This window comes from Chenopodium album, chromosome 14, assembly GCF_948465745.1.
Source record: "Chenopodium album chromosome 14, dcCheAlbu1.1, whole genome shotgun sequence".
Lineage (NCBI taxonomy): Eukaryota > Viridiplantae > Streptophyta > Magnoliopsida > Caryophyllales > Amaranthaceae > Chenopodium > Chenopodium album.
In genome coordinates this window covers 19,953,888-19,970,391 of record NC_137847.1, presented here as the reverse complement: position 1 = coordinate 19,970,391, position 16,504 = coordinate 19,953,888, and the positions used below count along the sequence as shown (strand labels likewise).

The following is a 16,504-nucleotide window of genomic DNA, read 5'->3' as shown; positions in this document are numbered from 1 at the left end:
ATAAAGCGCATTGGCCAACAAATAAAGCGTATCAGCCAACAAAAGCAACAAGTAAGCCAACAAAATAAATATATCAGCTAACAAAATGAAACATATAACCTAACAATTAAAAGAAACATATAAGCCAACAAATTAAATATATTAACAACCTAAAGAAACATATAAACCAAAGCCAAATAATGTCCGATATCAGCCAACAAAACGAAAAAAAAGATGTCAGCTAACAAAAAGAATACATTAGCCAACACAAAAAACACATCAGCCAACAAATGAAACACATCAGCCAACACATGAAACATATCAGCCAACGAGTAAAATATATCAGCTAAACCTTCCGCACCAAAAAATTGGTACGTCCGTCCGCAGGCAATACCTTCTCTTACAATTATGTACACCGTATATTCAATCATTTCAAATGGATATAGTTTTCCGTTTTATCACAAAAATGCCGCTAGCATACGCAGTGGATCACATAGATTTAATAAGAGATTTCTTGTGTAAGAAACGGAAAAACAATGCTCGTTGATATTTTCGAAAAAAGAATATAGTTTACATTACTAGACTTGAAAAAAAACATATATATAGTTACATTACTAAAATTATCTCCTATTTTCTCGCCATTACATTCTCTATGGTTTAATTGAATCACTAACTCACCAAGAGCGCAAGAGCATCCATTTGAGTTAACAAAATGTCAGATCTGCGACATGAACATGAATCATAGCCAGTCTCACGAGCAGCCGCGGTGCACAGTGGATGTCTATCTTTGCTTCTACAGATAACGTAGAGCTACTGCAATTTCAGTTTGAGGTTTTCTTCGAAGTACCCTGAATTAGCAGCAAAGAAGCAGACAGCTGATGTACGTAGTTCAAAACAATGACCCTATAAGGTGGTTAAGGTGCCTGTTTGATTTGAACAAATGCAAGAGCAGTCAGGTTGAGACGATTCCGTTCTTACAAGCCGTTTGTCTCGGTTGATCATCAGCTTAACCAGGGAAACTTTCAAACTAACTTGACGCCAGATTTCATTTACGGTTCCATCCGGATCCTCGTATTCAAAGTAATGCTTGACCTGCAGTACATCACCAAATGCAGAGAGTAAACCACATTGCCGATATAAAATCAAATCAAAATACCACTAAAGGCCTCCACCATCAGCTAAGTAGGCTACAGGCTCAAGAATATGCAGTATTTTACAACAAGACATTGTTCCAACTGAAAATTTAGCAACTGCATAAACAGTTGCTAATCTCATAATAAATAAATAATTGAATTAGAGAATCTAGGACAACCATTCTTATACAAAAAAGGCCTTAAGAAAATGAATACCAACAACTTATGAGAAGCAAATTGCGTTAGGGCTGTCAAAAATTGATCTGATCTAATCACAATCTGACAAAAGCTAAACTGACCTGAGAAAATTGTTTATGCATTCAAATTGCGCGGCCATGCTATTTTAAATAATTCATTACTCACCTGAACTATGTAACCAACCGTAAACCCAATTGGACAGTTGTCATCATGTATATTACATATACAATGAGCAAATGACTTCAAGAGATACATTATCTCTAAAGGATGAGGGATTTGAAGAAACTAATACAAGCAAAATAGCATATAAAATAACAATAGGTGGGTTATTGCGCAAGATTTGTAGTTTGTACCCACAACTACTGTTACAACCATCTTTTCCCCAAAATGGAATGTGAAATAAAAAATATCGAAACATTTTGCAAGGGATTATCCTAGGCCTGAGGTCCGTTTTACTTATGCAAGGAGAAGGCCCAAGAATAATGTTGCTGCTGATGTGTAAAGCTGAGTGGATAGAGTTTGTTATGCTTGAGGGCAGAAGAGTAATTCAGAATATAGTTTGTTATTTTGATTCTCTGTGTTAGCTGTAATAATTGAGTTTGTTAGGCTAAACTCTGATTATAAATGTGGTTAAGGAATTGGGGGGAAAGTATCTAGAAAGAATATTGCTGAGTTGCTTGGGAGAGAGCCTTCCTCTCGAAAGAGGGCATTTGTGTTGTAATTTTTCTGGGATTGCAATACAAAATATCTTGGTAGCTATTTCTCTTCTCTTAAATTGCTTGAATCATCCTCTGTTTTCATACTAAACTCTAGCAAATTTGGTATCAGAGCAGTGACGATTCTTGCCGGAGAAGACAATGGCTCGCCTTAATCATGGTCAGCGTTTGGACTTACTGGAGCAGGAGATTTCAGGGCTGCCTTCGCGCGTTGCTCGCGAAATCTCCACAGCAATGGCGGCTTTCAAATCAGAGATATCTGACCAGATTGCTGCTGGGCAGGAGAAAATCCGATCGGAGGTGCGCTCCACCTTATCCAATGCTCCGCAATCTGGGGAAGCTCTCAGTTATCAATGGGAAAACCCATTCTCTTCTCAACTTCGTTTGCATCATGGTGATGGAGGTTCTCAGGCGGGTCAATCTAATTGGAAGTTAAGGAAACTTGACTTACCAATTTTTGATGGTGTAAATCCTGATGGGTGGATTCTCAGAACGTTTCTTTCATTTCTACCGGTTGTCGGAGGAAGACCAGCTGGAGGCGGCGATCGTCGCTCTGGATGGCGATGCTCTGCTTTGGTACCAATGGGAGCACCGGAGGCACACCGTGTCAAGCTGGGACACCTTGAAGAAGCTCCTCCTCCGCCGCTTCAGATCCACCGCCACGGGGACGCTTCATGAGCAGTGGCTCGCTCATCAGCAAACCGGCTCGGTGGCTGAGTACTGTCGCCGGTTCATCGAGTTGCTTGCTCCCATTGATGGAGTTCCAGAAGAAATTGCCAAAGGTCAATATATCAATGGACTTAAGGAAGAAATCCGGGTCGAAGTTCGGATCCAAAACCCACCCACGTTGGATCTGACCATGGATCTCTCCATGCGGATCGAAGAAAAATTAAAACTAAGCCCAAAACCCAAAGCCCAAAACCCGACCTCAAACACGTGGAGAACCCAATACCCAAACACACGTACCAACCCAAACACATCCCCAACCTCGAACCTACACACTGGCCTAAACACGAACCCATATCCCGTAGCCACCATCTAACCCTACCCCAACCGCAACCCCACCCCAAGACCCACCGGAGAGCTGCGCCGGTTGTCGGAGAAGGAGCTACAGCAGAAGCGGGAACAAGGGCTTTGTTTCCGCTGCGATGGTAAGTGGGATCTGAACCACCGCTGCCAGCGCCGCGGCTTGAGTGTGCTGCTGACGGTGGAAGACGAGGACGGCGAGGACTCCGGTGAGTTGTCCATGACCGAAACCCTTATTGAAAATTCTGTAGCACCACCACCTCTCTTAGAGCCGCCGCCATCTATTGAACCACAAGTCACCTTGAGTTCGGTGATGGGGCTAACCAGCCGAAAACCATGAGGTTGGCTGGAACGGTTAACGGTTGCTCTGTGGTGGTGATGATTGACCCCAGAGCAACACATAACTTCATCTCCTCCACCGCCGCGAAACACTTGCAGATTAATCCGATCGACTCTAAGATGGTGGCTACGGGGGAATCTGTTCAGGGGGAAGGAGAATGTAAAGGAGTCGTGCTGGACCTCCAGGGGGTAACGATCGTGGAAGATTTTCTCGTGTTACCTCTAGGTAATTCCGACATTATTATGGGAATCCAGTGGCTGGAAAAATTGGGGAACACCACCACCAATTGGAAAACTCAAACTCTTAAATTCCAATTGGGAGGAAATACAGTAACCTTGAAGGGGGAGCCTCAGCTCGGTAGAACAGGAATTTCATTAAAGGCCATGCTCAAGAATCTGCAGGAGGGTCAGGGGTTTTTGCTTGAGTTTAATCGGATGGAACGAGTGGAGAATGAAGCTGAACCGTTAGTGCCACAGGTGTTTCAGCCCTTGGTGGAGGTGTTCGATATGCCACAAGGGTTACCTCCGCAACGACAAATTGAGCATGCCATTGTTCTTCGCAGTGGTGCTGATCCCATCAGCGTTAGACCTTACAGGTACCCTCAATCACAGAAAGATGAAATTGAAAAATTGGTGTCTGATATGTTGAGTGCTGGAATTATTCAATCTTCAACGAGTGCTTATTCGAGTCCTGTGCTTTTGGTGAAAAAATAGGACAATTCCTGGAGGTTCTGTGTTGATTACAGAGCTCTGAATAAAGAAACAATCCCAGACAAATTTCCAATCCCCGTAATCGATGAATTGTTGGATAAATTGGGCGGGGCGGCCATTTTTGCGAAACTTGACCTGAAAATCTGGATACCATCAGATTCGAGTAAAGGAAAAAGACGTGCATAAGACTGCTTTTCGCACGCACGATGGCCATTACGAGTTTTTAGTTATGCCCTTTGGGCTAACCAACGCTCTAATAACTTTCCAGTCGCTAATGAACGAGATATTCAGGCCGTTCCTTCACAAGTTTGTTCTCGTTTTCTTCGATGACATCCTGGTGTACAGGACTTGGTCCATCTTAGACAGGTGCTGGAAACTTTGGCCACACACCAACTGTACGCTAATTACAAGAAATGTGAGATAGGCAAAACTCGAGTGACATATCTCGGGCATGTGATTTCTGCAGCAGGGGTTGAGGTGGATGCCACCAAAATTCAAGCCATGGTGGATTGGCCTCCTCCCTCGAATTTGAGAGAGATGAGGGGATTCCTTGGCCTCACGGGCTATTATCGGAAGTTTATTCAAGGTTATGCCCTCATAGCTCGGCCTCTCACTGACCAACTGTGCAAGGACAATTTCGGTTGGACAGAAGAAGCTACTATAGCTTTCAACGCTCTCAAAGAAGCTATGGTCAATGCACCTATCCTTGCTGCCCCGGACTTTTCTCTTCCTTTTGTGTTGGAAACTGATGCCTCGGGGCACGGTTAGGGCACGGTTTGGGTGCTGTACTCCTTGAGGCTGACCATCCGGTGGCTTATTTCAGCAAGATTATAGGTGTGCGCAGCAGGAACAAACCCATATATGAAAAGGAGTCGATGGCAATTGTCCTTGCCATTGAAAAGTGGCGGCATTATTTGCTTGGCCGCCACTTTGTGGTGTGGACTGATAAGAGGACTCTCAAATTTCTCCTCGAACAACGGGAAGTTGGTCAAGCATATCAAAAATGGGTAAGAAAATTCTTGGGCTACTCATTTGAAATTCACTATAAACCAGGACCTACGAATAAATTGGCAGATGCCTTGTCTCGTCAGTTTTCCCTAGAGGTGGAGTGTTGGAATATGGTGACTTCGTGTGGCCTACGATGGGATTATGTGCACTCTTTTATTCGGAAGGATGCTGTCCTACAGAGATTAATATCTCAAATTCAGGCTAGTGAGTCGGTTCCCAAATGGTTTTCATTGGATAATGGAGTCTTGAAATATATATAAAGGCAGGTGGGTAATTCCTAAGCAATGTGAACTTACCAGAAAATTGCTTAAAGAGTACCATGATTCAGTGATTGGTGGGCATGCGGGTGACTTAAAGACGTATCAAAGACTTGCTGGAGAATGGTTTTGGTTTGGTATGAGGAAAGATGTTCGGGTGTATGTGCAACATTGTCACATGTGTCAGCAGAATAAAACTTCAACGCTCACTCCTTTGGGTCTCCTTCAGCCTTTGCCTATCCCAATCCCAGAGAAAGTGTGGGAAGATATATCCATGGATTTCGTTGAAAGTCTTCCCAAGTCACAGGGGTGGGATACCATACTAGTCGTGGTGGACAGGTTGACTAAGTACGGGCACTTCATTCCACTTAAGCACCCCTTCACACCTCAGAGTGTGGCTCAAACCTTTGTCAATGAGGTGGTCAGACTTCATGGTATTACTAGCTCCATTGTCTCGGATAGGGACAAAGTTTTCTCGAGTATATTCTGGAAAGAGTTATTTCGTATACAAGGGACGCAGCTCTTGCGCAGCACGACCTATCAATCACAGACAGACAGACAAACAGAAGTGGTCAATAAGGGGGTAGAAGCATATCTGAGGTGTTTTGTAAATGGCAAACCTCACAGCTGGGCTAAGTGGCTTCCGTGGGCAGAATATTGGTACAACACGTCCTTTCACACCGCCACAAATTGTTCTCCTTTCAAGGCACTCTATGGGCGTGATCCTCCTCACTTGGTTAGGTTCTCGGCTGGAAGTACCTCCGTTTCTTCTGTCGAAGAGCAGCTGCAAGAGAGAGATGCCATGCTTGATGATCTCAAGTACCACCTGGTACAAGCTCAGGTTTATATGAGGTTTCATGAGAATAAGGGCAGAAGAGAGGGCTCATTCAATGTTGGGGACTTGGTCTATCTAAAGCTACAGCCTTAAAGACAGAAGTCCTTGGTGCGCAGGACAAATGACAAGCTTTCTCCCAGGTTTTATGGTCCCTTTCCTGTGGTTCAGTGTATAGGGAATGTGGCTTACAAGCTACAGCTGCCCCCTCATGCCAAGATACATCCGGTCTTTCACATTTCTCAGTTAAAGAAGGCTCTTGGGGCGCACCAAACTTCTTCACAGCTTCCGGCTCACTTGTTTGCTGACATGATAATGGAGGTAGAACCTGAGGCTGTTCTTGGGGTGAGGAATTCTCAGACTGCCATGGAAGTACTCATTCAATGGAAGGGACTGCAAGAGTTCGAAGCTACCTGGGAATTCTTTGATGAAGTCAATTTAAGGTTCCCTTGTTTCCACCTTGAGGACAAGGTGAATCTTTGGGTGGGAGGTATTGCAAGGGATTATCCTAGGCCTGAGGTCCGTTTTACTTATGCAAGGAGAAGGCCCAAGCTGAGTGGATAAAGTTTGTTATGCTTGAGGGCAGAAGAGTAATTCAGAATATAGTTTGTTATTTTGATTCTCTGTGTTAGCTGTAATAATTGAGTTTGTTAGGCTAAACTCTTATTATAAATATGGTTAAGGAATTGGGGGGAAAGTATCTAGAAAGAATATTGCTGAGTTGCTTGGGAGAGAGCCTTCCTCTCGAAAGAGGGCATTTGTGTTGTAATTTTTCTGGGATTGCAATACAAAATATCTTGGTAGCTATTTCTCTTCTCTTAAATTGCTTGAATCATCCTCTGTTTTCACACTAAACTCTAGCACATTTCAATTTGGAAGTTTGAAATTCGATAAGGGACCAATATTTATTGTCATCATAAGCAGCTAAATTTGGTCCACTTCCCCTTGAATTTAAAAGGGATATTGAGGAGTTACAACGGAAAATTGGGTGATTTAGGCCTTTAGGGTCATCTCAGTGTATACACAATACACCTATCTTAGAAAACATTCCTCCACCAAAATAGAGACTATCACGTAGGGTGAGACACAGCCATCACACTTCGCAAAACATATCACAAACCAACAATAATTCAAGCATAAGATCCACCATACCCAAATAGAGCTGATCTTCACTTGTTTACATTCTTAGTGATCTTGAATGAGTTTAAAAAGTTCAAGAGTGTTAACATTCATTTTCAAAGAGCCTTATAAAATAAACAAAAAGGAAGAAGTGAACACACCTCAACATATTGAATCCCACAATGCCATAATTAATTTCAAAAAGCGTTAACATTCACAAATTATAGTCAAAGGAAAGCAGCACTCAACAAAATAGTAAAAGAAAGGGTTTTTCTAAGCTATGCTCTTGAGGTTGTTGAGTTTCCAAGGTGTGTCCATGCTTTTTAAAATTACAAGTTGTGCTCTCCAACTTAAGTTATTTAATCAACCGTACCCTGTGACGTTAACTCGACGTTAATAATTGTAAGAAAATAGGAAGTAATAAGAAGCGGATGAGAAAAAAAATGAAGTACACCAAGAGCTTGACATATCAATGGTTGCTTTTAGAAAAACGAAGAAAAAGTAGATGAGAAAATGTGGAAAAAATTCTTAATGTTAATTCCCTTGTATAATTCTAACTCAATTTAGGCGTGAAACTTCTCTCCAAAGTGGGGTAATTAACAATTTAGAGAATTATTAATGTTGGGTTAACGTCAAAGGGCACATCTTGTAATATTGAAAAAGCATGAGTACACATTAGAAACTCAACAACCACAGGGGCATAGCTTAGAAAAACCCAATAAGAAATTTTTTGAAAGAAGATATGTAAAGGGTTGGCATTATCCCAACTGACATCCCTAAAGATCACATTGAAAACTTAAACATGACTTTGCAATCTGTCACCCAAAAACAATATTCATCAGACCTCATTCATCTCAATCAAAAAATACACAATTTACCTCAATCACCCTTAATTATACAAATAAATTATGAGTTTACAGTGCTTAGTTCCATAATATTACTTCACCTATTTATCATAATATGGTACGCACCCACCAATCCTTACTTCATTAGGTAAAATGCCACTATCATTTGGCAATGTGGTCTGCATATGAGTTACTGCCATATATGATGGATATTCAAGCTTTATTTACCAAAATACGAAGTAGAAAAGCTCAAACCACCAAATCTCTAGAAAACTACAAAAACAAGACTAAACAAGAACAAAATTCACAATTGCCTTTTGGCAAGACTCGTTTTAATATATGACTAACATCTCAGAAATCAATTACAGAATTCCAGTTCTACCTTCAGAAAACAAAAAAAAAAGTCCCAAAACAGAAATCATGACACCCAAAGAAACTTGTATTAATGTGCTATGGCTTACTACTTTAGTTGATACACTAATAGCCCAAAGTATTGTCTATGAGCAACAAAAGCAGTGTAATAGTGCATTTTAAATTCTAATAACCATTCAAACTAACCAAAGATAATTTGCTTTTTAGATTGCAGATCCATAACTTCTGATGTGTCAATCAAAAGGTAATACCTACTTATTAAAATACAAATACGGCATGTATAATAAATAGAGAGCATTATTAATAAGGATCAATACCTTCTTCATCTCCTGCTGGTATTCCAAAATTTTAGGTTCAGTAACAGTCCGGAGTAATTTAACTAGAAAGCCATGCTTCACTGATGAGTTAGTATCTACGAATATTGCAATTTTCTTGTAGTCTATGACATCTTCAAAAGGTAATTCAATACGGTCACTGATTATAACTGGAATACACAGGCTTACAATGGCATCGAAGAGACGACAAGCGGATGGAGTATCGCCAGCAGGATGCAAGCAGAACCTTGATGTGTGCATTCCTTGTGTAGCTGCACGTCGACTCTCTCTAGACTGCGCACCATGCTTTATAACAACGTCGTCTTCATTCTCAAGAATTTCAAAGAGCACATCACGAATCTTTCCACCCTGAAAGCAAGATCAGATGAAACACATGGATGCACACAGACTAAAAGAATATAAAACATCATCATCCATCAACTCCTGAAAGGGCTGAAACATATATACATCAATTAAAGAACAGGTCACTGCCCTGCTGAGTGTCTGAAACCCAATCAAAATGATCAGGTATTGAATGTACTCAGCTCAACACTCTCCTTCCAACCCTTTTTCATCGCTTCATAGGAAAAATCTATGCATTCATAGTTAAATGATTTAATAACAAGGAATTATTTATCGTTGACTTAATGCATGATATTCATGTCACCAGACGATAGGAAGCCAATACCACAACAGTTCCTAAATTAAAGGAACATACCTTTTTTGATTTGTGGTTTCTATCATTCTCTCTTTCCATCATATGGACCCTTTTCATATCCTCATTATCTCTCTCTACCTCACTGTAATAGATTCAAGCCAGCACAGCCAAAAACAGAGAAATGCAATAGAACAGTAAATTAGAGAAGAAAGATTGAGGCTTTAATTGACAGAACAACAGTTTACACGATCGATTGGTTTAGCCTATCAAGATCCACAGTGTGTTTAGCTCACAATTCATCAAATAGTGAAGGATTCACTCCCAAAATCAGTCTACCTTCTCCTTTCCCCTCCCTCTCTCAATCAATCAAAGCCTTAATCCTATAAGTGGGGTCGGCTAACATGAACCGAATTTAATTATTCAGTGTATAGTCATCGACATAAATCTTTCTCCTCCATCCCTAACGATCCAATGCTTCATCCTCATGCAAATCCATATACTTCATATCCTTCCTAACTCTTTCCAACCAAGTCATGTTAGGTCACTCTCTCCCTTGTTTAACCCCTCCATGGTCCCATTCTTCCACCCTTCGAACTAGTGCACCCTCAGGTCTTCGTCTTACATGCCCAAACCAACGCAAACGATTTTCCCTTAACTTATCTGCAATGCTTGGTAGACGAATAACCTCATTTCTAATTCTATCTCTTAGGGTGTTCCCACACATCCACCTTAACATGCGCAATTCTGTAACCTCCATCTTTTTAATGTGCTTCTTCTTAGAACCACAACATTCTATACCACAGAGCAACACTGGTCTTATGGCGGTCCTGTAGAATTTTCCCTTCAACTATAAAGGAATGCTAAAACTAAGACTACTAACCTAATGATACTAGACTACCCATAGTGCCCCTTAAGTTAGTTTAATAATTTAAGCCATACCTCTATGTTGCATATACCTTATTCCATTGCAACACTGTATTTTTTTTTTGGAATCATCATATTTTATGCAAATTTTCTATATTTGCATATGATTTCTCACTATCTCTTTCCTTGCACATGGGTCCCTCCTCTTCAATTTCTTTCTATCTCTCCTCATCAAGTGGGTTCCTTAAACTCCACACACCTCTTAGATATTGCAATAATAAAGGAACGGAGTTTGAGTTTAGACGGAGTACTAGTTATCAATCTCACTCCTTATGGTTTAAGTATGCTAATGTAGCATCACAAATAATTAAATAATACGCCTTTGGTTCCTAATTCTAACATAACCCTTCACCAAGAGTGGAAACTTCTCATAGAGCCCTTACACATAAATAGTAAAAATTACGGTTTTTTCACCATATACCTCTGAGTTTTTTGTTTATTCACCATATACCCATGAAAATTTTCAAATTCACCATTTACCCCTAAATTGTTATAAAAATTCACCATATACCCCTAATGACAAAAGGATGAGTGGGATTTGATTAATCATGCTTCAAAACCACCTTAGATCTCTCACTCTACCCCCAAAACCACTCCTCTCCTTTGTCCAATCCCTGAAACCACTCCAAATCTCCATAATCATTTCCGTATCATCGATTTTGAGGTTGAGAAAATGAAATTTTGGGTGACTTTGGGGGTGGGAAAAAGAAATGTAAATAATTTAAGAGGTAAAGGAATGTATTAGGGTGGTTTCGAGTCATAATTACCCCTAATGATTGACAAAGTTAACAATCATTAGTCATCAAGGGTATGAAAACTCGAGGGTATATGATGAATTTTAAAAAGTTCATGGGTATATGGTGAATAAACAAAAAACTCAAGAGTATATGGTGAAAAACCTGTAAAAATTAAAAGATTGAATTACTTTATCTTGTTCTAGAGATAATAGATTACAATATTCGAATGTGACCAAATTATGGGCCTAAGGTAGTAATGAGTTAAAGTAAAAAACCAAAAATTATCCCCCCCCCCCCCCCCACCAATAAAAAATGACTTACGTCCAAGTCTATGGCTAACAACATTTGACATGCCCTATGGAGAACAAATTGTGGGCCTAAGGTAGTAATGAGTTAAAGTAAAAAAACAAAAATTATCCCCCCTCCCCCACTAATAAAAAATGACTATGCTTCAAACGATATTACGTCCAAGTCTATGGCTAAGCATTTGACATGCCCTATGGAGAAAAACCAAACTTCTGTCACGTAATCCCGGTTTACGCCAACTTTAAGCAAAACATGGCTCAAAAAGGGCCGAAACTTGAGACAATATCACTAATGTAGGAATATAGCATAGAAGATGTTCATGTGAGATAAATGGAATGAGATAAAAGTGAAGTCTTTATAGGAAATGTAGCAAATCTGTAGGGGTCGTTGTTTGAAAATACGGATTTGGTCACGTACGGTCTCAAAGAGATAATAGAATTGATCACGGATCATGCCGCGATGCAAATTTGAATTCAAATTATTTTAAAATTTTATAATAGTTGTAGGCTATTAGAATAGTTAAAGTAGACTATTAGAGGCTTAAAGCCACAATTAGGAAGAAACATGGGAAATCACAACCTCTAAATAGCATGTAACTTTGGAGTGAAGATGATGTGAACAAAGAAAAATCAACTTCCAATCCAAGCTTCAATGTTTAAGATGCAATTTGAGAGAGAACGAATAACAAAGACTGATTCTTATCGAATCAATCACCAAGTTTAATGCAATAAGGGTTTAATCCAAATCTAAGTAGAGTAAATAATAGGGGAAGAATTACATAGATTTGCAATAATCACCAAGATTATGGATGGAGAGAGCAAAAGTTGTTCCCAAAAGCAAGCTTAGCCATATTTAAAGGATTTACAAATAAACCTAGAGTCTTAACAATACAACCCTTAAATCTCAAATGAAAGGCCAAAATTGAAAGCAAGTAAATATAAAGAACAAAGGAAGCAAAACCCGACACATAACAAGGGCGATGGAGCTCCACTATAGTGCGTTGGAGCGAACGATCCTCTTGAACGGAGAGGAGCGGGCGCTCCTAAGATTGGGAACAAGTGATATTTTGAAATCAAGTAGGAATTATAGCTTTTAGTAATGAAGTCATTATCCGAAAGTTTGGTTTGAGTTGGTATTTCTTTTCAAGAGAGAGGGTTTGATTTGGGAGCATCATTGAAAGCTATGAATTGTATGGCTATATGATCTGTTTAGTGGCATTTATGGTGTCAATCAACTATTTGAATAGATACACAATCTAATGATGTGGCTTAGGTGAATAAGAGCTATCCTTGTGTCTTGATTTTACAATTGATAGTTGAAGATGTAAGCATGTAATCAAGGATGAAAAAGAAAGGTTTGTACTTAAAAATCCAGTACTCAAAATTCAATCAGCCATATCATTTTCATAGCATGGAATTTTAAGGTGATTCTAAATTTCTAATTGGATATGAAAGTACAGAGTTTTCCAATGACATGTCTTCTACCTAATTTGAGCAAGTAATGAATAAGTTATGGGCATTTGTTTTGATCTTTGCGGACAGTAGCGAGGAGCGGCCAATGTTCCATGTGAACGAATATTCTATTTTTCCTCTTACTTTCGTTGTTTAATCTTGGCCCTTCATCTTGTAATCCTAAGGCTGTAATTTTAAAACTCTAGGAATGTTTGTATACCCTAGGCTTTAAACTTGTTGTTTTGATGGATCTTTTGCTTAATTTAAAATCAATTAGATATTCTCTGTCCTTAATCTTGGTGATTATTTGCTATCTTTGTAATTGATTCTTTGTAATCTTTGTGGTAACACTTTGATCCAAGCTTTACTTGGTGTTGACTTTGATTAAAAACCCTATATCATAGATCTTGGTGATTTTTGAGATAGGTTTATCTTGTATTGTTGCATTGGAATTGAAGTTTGTTGATATTCCCCTTGTTCCTTGGTAATTTCTTATCTGAAGATGCAACAGTCAATGCGGAGCGTATTGGGGTTGGAATGTTTGATTCACATTGACATAAAACATAATACTATTTGATCAATTGAAATCCTTTGTGATACAACCCTACTAAAACAATACAACTATATTTTTGCACCATGTTTGGGGTTCTATACAAATATAAATGAAATCCATAACTTTAGGAAAGGGGACAAAATGATTATCATTCTTGGATGATTACATCATATAATCATAGGCTTATAGCCTGTATGATGTGTGGCTCCCTTTGTTGCGCTGAAACTCCATCATGTAGTCTCTAGTCAAACTCAATCACTCACCTTAAATCATCATCCCACTTACTTCAACAACAGCACACCTCACAGTGATGTGATGTTTGTTTGGCAGGAAATGGGCATGGTAGTGATTTTAGGCTCTTGATTGTAGTCAGGAATTTATACGAAGTATAATTTTATCAGCTGTTTATCGGGGAAAAAGAAGACATACGAAGTATAATTTTCTTCAAGTACACCCTATGCACAAAGTTAATTTCAAATAAGTTCCCTGCTTGACTTACACAACCAAATCAAGAATAAAGTGAAGAAAAGAAAATGACAGGCACAAAGATTCTGTCACTAAATGCACCAAGAGATGCATCAAATGACGGCATGTAATTCCTCTAGACTCCAAGGAACAAGGAGAACAATGAACAATGTCCAATTGTCCAGCAATGATACTATTGTAAAACAGATCCAGCACCTACAAGCTACAACTATGGCCTACCAAGTAAATTAATATAAGATGTTGCAGGCTAACTTCATCCTAACCCTGAAGATGGAAAGATAAAGCAAAAACTATAAAACTACTAAGTAAATCCAGTTAGAATAATCGATCCATCTTCCATATTCGGGTAAGAGAACTACAAGCATCAAAATTCAACAAGCTTACCACACATGACTCATAAAATGTCCTATTGACAGAAATTAACCAGAAAGTGAAACTCATCACAATTTCACAATAAATATTGACATGTAAAAGAGGCAAAACAGTCCAATTCTATATGTGTATGTGTATACTTGTATGTTATATGATTCGAAAACTACAAAGCTAATCAATCGGATTAACTAAATAACACAGACCAACCTAAGCCATCAGTTAAATAAATCCGACTAAGGGATTGTGTTACAAATTAACCATAACTAAACCAACAATAAGTCAGGGGTGCATCACTTGAGTACAAATCAAACATTGATCAAATACAAGTAAAATTTCGGGTTCTAAAACAACAAACAATATACGTAGTACTTAATGCTGCTTGGGTCATTTTATCAAGCATACAAAAACATATATATATATAACTGAAACAAAACAAGCAAAACAGACAGGATGATTACCTCTTTCCTGTACCTATTACCCATGAAGAAGAGCAATGATTTACGATTTTCGACACCTATATCACCCTTATAAGAATTAATCCGATGCGAATATGGCAAGATAATGTCCTTCACAAGGGAAGCCTGATCAGGCCTCAACCTACCAAAATCAGAAACCAGTAGAATACCATTCTTAATCTTATCAACAACCTTATACAAAGCATTAGGATCTTGGCATATAAATACATGATCCAACCCATTATTCCTCTTCCAATACAGTTGCTCTTCCAACCAATCAATCAATTCCTCTTGCATCTTCTCATCACTATAAACCCCGGAAACAGCCCCGTTACCGGCATTCACATTTGCAGCCCTAATTGGATTCGCCACCAAACTCAAAGACGAGAAAAATGGAACGTAGAACAAATCCGCCTCTTCGGGGTCGTAAACCCTCGAAACAGCCGAGTCAACTCGGTGTTTCTCATCCTTACCCAATTGAGAAAACAAGTACCACTCAGCGGAATGCTGATTCCCAGGATACTTAAGCTCCGAATCATCTGACATCGGTGATTTGATCCCACCTCTTGCCATCGCATAGCTTTCGATCACACCATAAGTGAACTTCCTAGGCAAATCATACATGTAAATCTTCACCTTCTTCGCCGAATTATCACCATTATTGTTGAAAAGCGAGAACGAAGAAGAGGCAGAATCAACGGACGAATGGGGGGTGAGAGGTGAGAGAAAGAAGGTGTTGAAGAACAAGTAAAGAACTAAAACAAGGGAAAGGGTAAAAACTGTTTGCTTCACCATAGAATGTCTGCCAATTCTCGTCACAGAGGAAAGAGGAGAAGAGGTTGATCCGACGACTTTGAGGCGGTGAAGATGGTGGCTCATGGCCGTTGTAGTGTAGATTTTCAATGATTAGCAACTTTTAAGCTTAATCATGGAGGAGAGAAAAGATCTGACGATTTTGGTAGGGTGCAGCAGTGCAGGTGGAGATGATGATGGCTCAAGCTGAGTTTGGTGATGGCGACTGTGCTCAATTAGTCCATCTGAGTTTTATACTGGTAGATTTTTTTTTTTTTTTTGGTTAAATATAGTGGTGGATCTGGTGGCTCTGTATTACTAGCACTTGAGGAGTGAGGAGTGAAGGGATGGTAAACCCCTTCATCTTCCCCACGTATGATTTGGGTTCGACTCCTTATTCCCCATTTTGTGAGGTTGTAATAGAAGAAAATCTCCCGTATCTTAATTTAAAAGGAAAAAAAAATTACTAGCACTATGAGGAGTGAGAAGTTAGTACTGAGAAGTGGAGGGATGGTTAACCCCTCCATCTCCCCCAGATATGATATGGGTTCGACTCCTTATAATCCCACCTGTGAGGCTGTGATAGAAGGAAATCCTTCGTATCTTATTTAAAAAAAAAAAAAATTACTAGCACTATGGTCGTGCTAGGTAAAAGTGGAAAGGAATGGTGTCCTTCGAAAAAGTGTATTATTCCAATAGAGGGTTCGGAATTATTAGAAAGTCAATTATTCAGTGAGACCAAGTGATCGAAATGTCTAGGTGGAGGCCGCTTCCAATCAGTAATATTAATGCATAATTAATATTACAACTTAATCTTGACTGACGCCTTCGTGTCACACCCAATCGAGTAACCGAATCAAAACGACAAAGAGTTAATAGAGTTTTTACGAACAAAGGCGTCGAATTTCTAGCTTAGAGCGT

The 16,504-nt window shown here is 39.4% G+C and overlaps 1 protein-coding gene across 1 annotated transcript; it reads right to left on the bottom strand.

Moving 5' to 3' along the window:
- Positions 1-298: 298 nt before the first annotated feature.
- LOC145579072 (putative arabinosyltransferase ARAD1) lies at positions 299-15,971 on the bottom strand. Its single transcript, XM_081636349.1, has 3 exons — positions 14,795-15,971; positions 8,853-9,218; positions 299-1,071 (listed from the first exon to the last, which is right to left on the bottom strand). Exons 1-3 carry the CDS (start codon positions 15,668-15,670, stop codon positions 883-885), a joined length of 1,431 nt encoding a protein of 476 aa, XP_081492475.1. The 5' UTR covers positions 15,671-15,971; the 3' UTR covers positions 299-882.
- Positions 15,972-16,504: the final 533 nt, after the last annotated feature.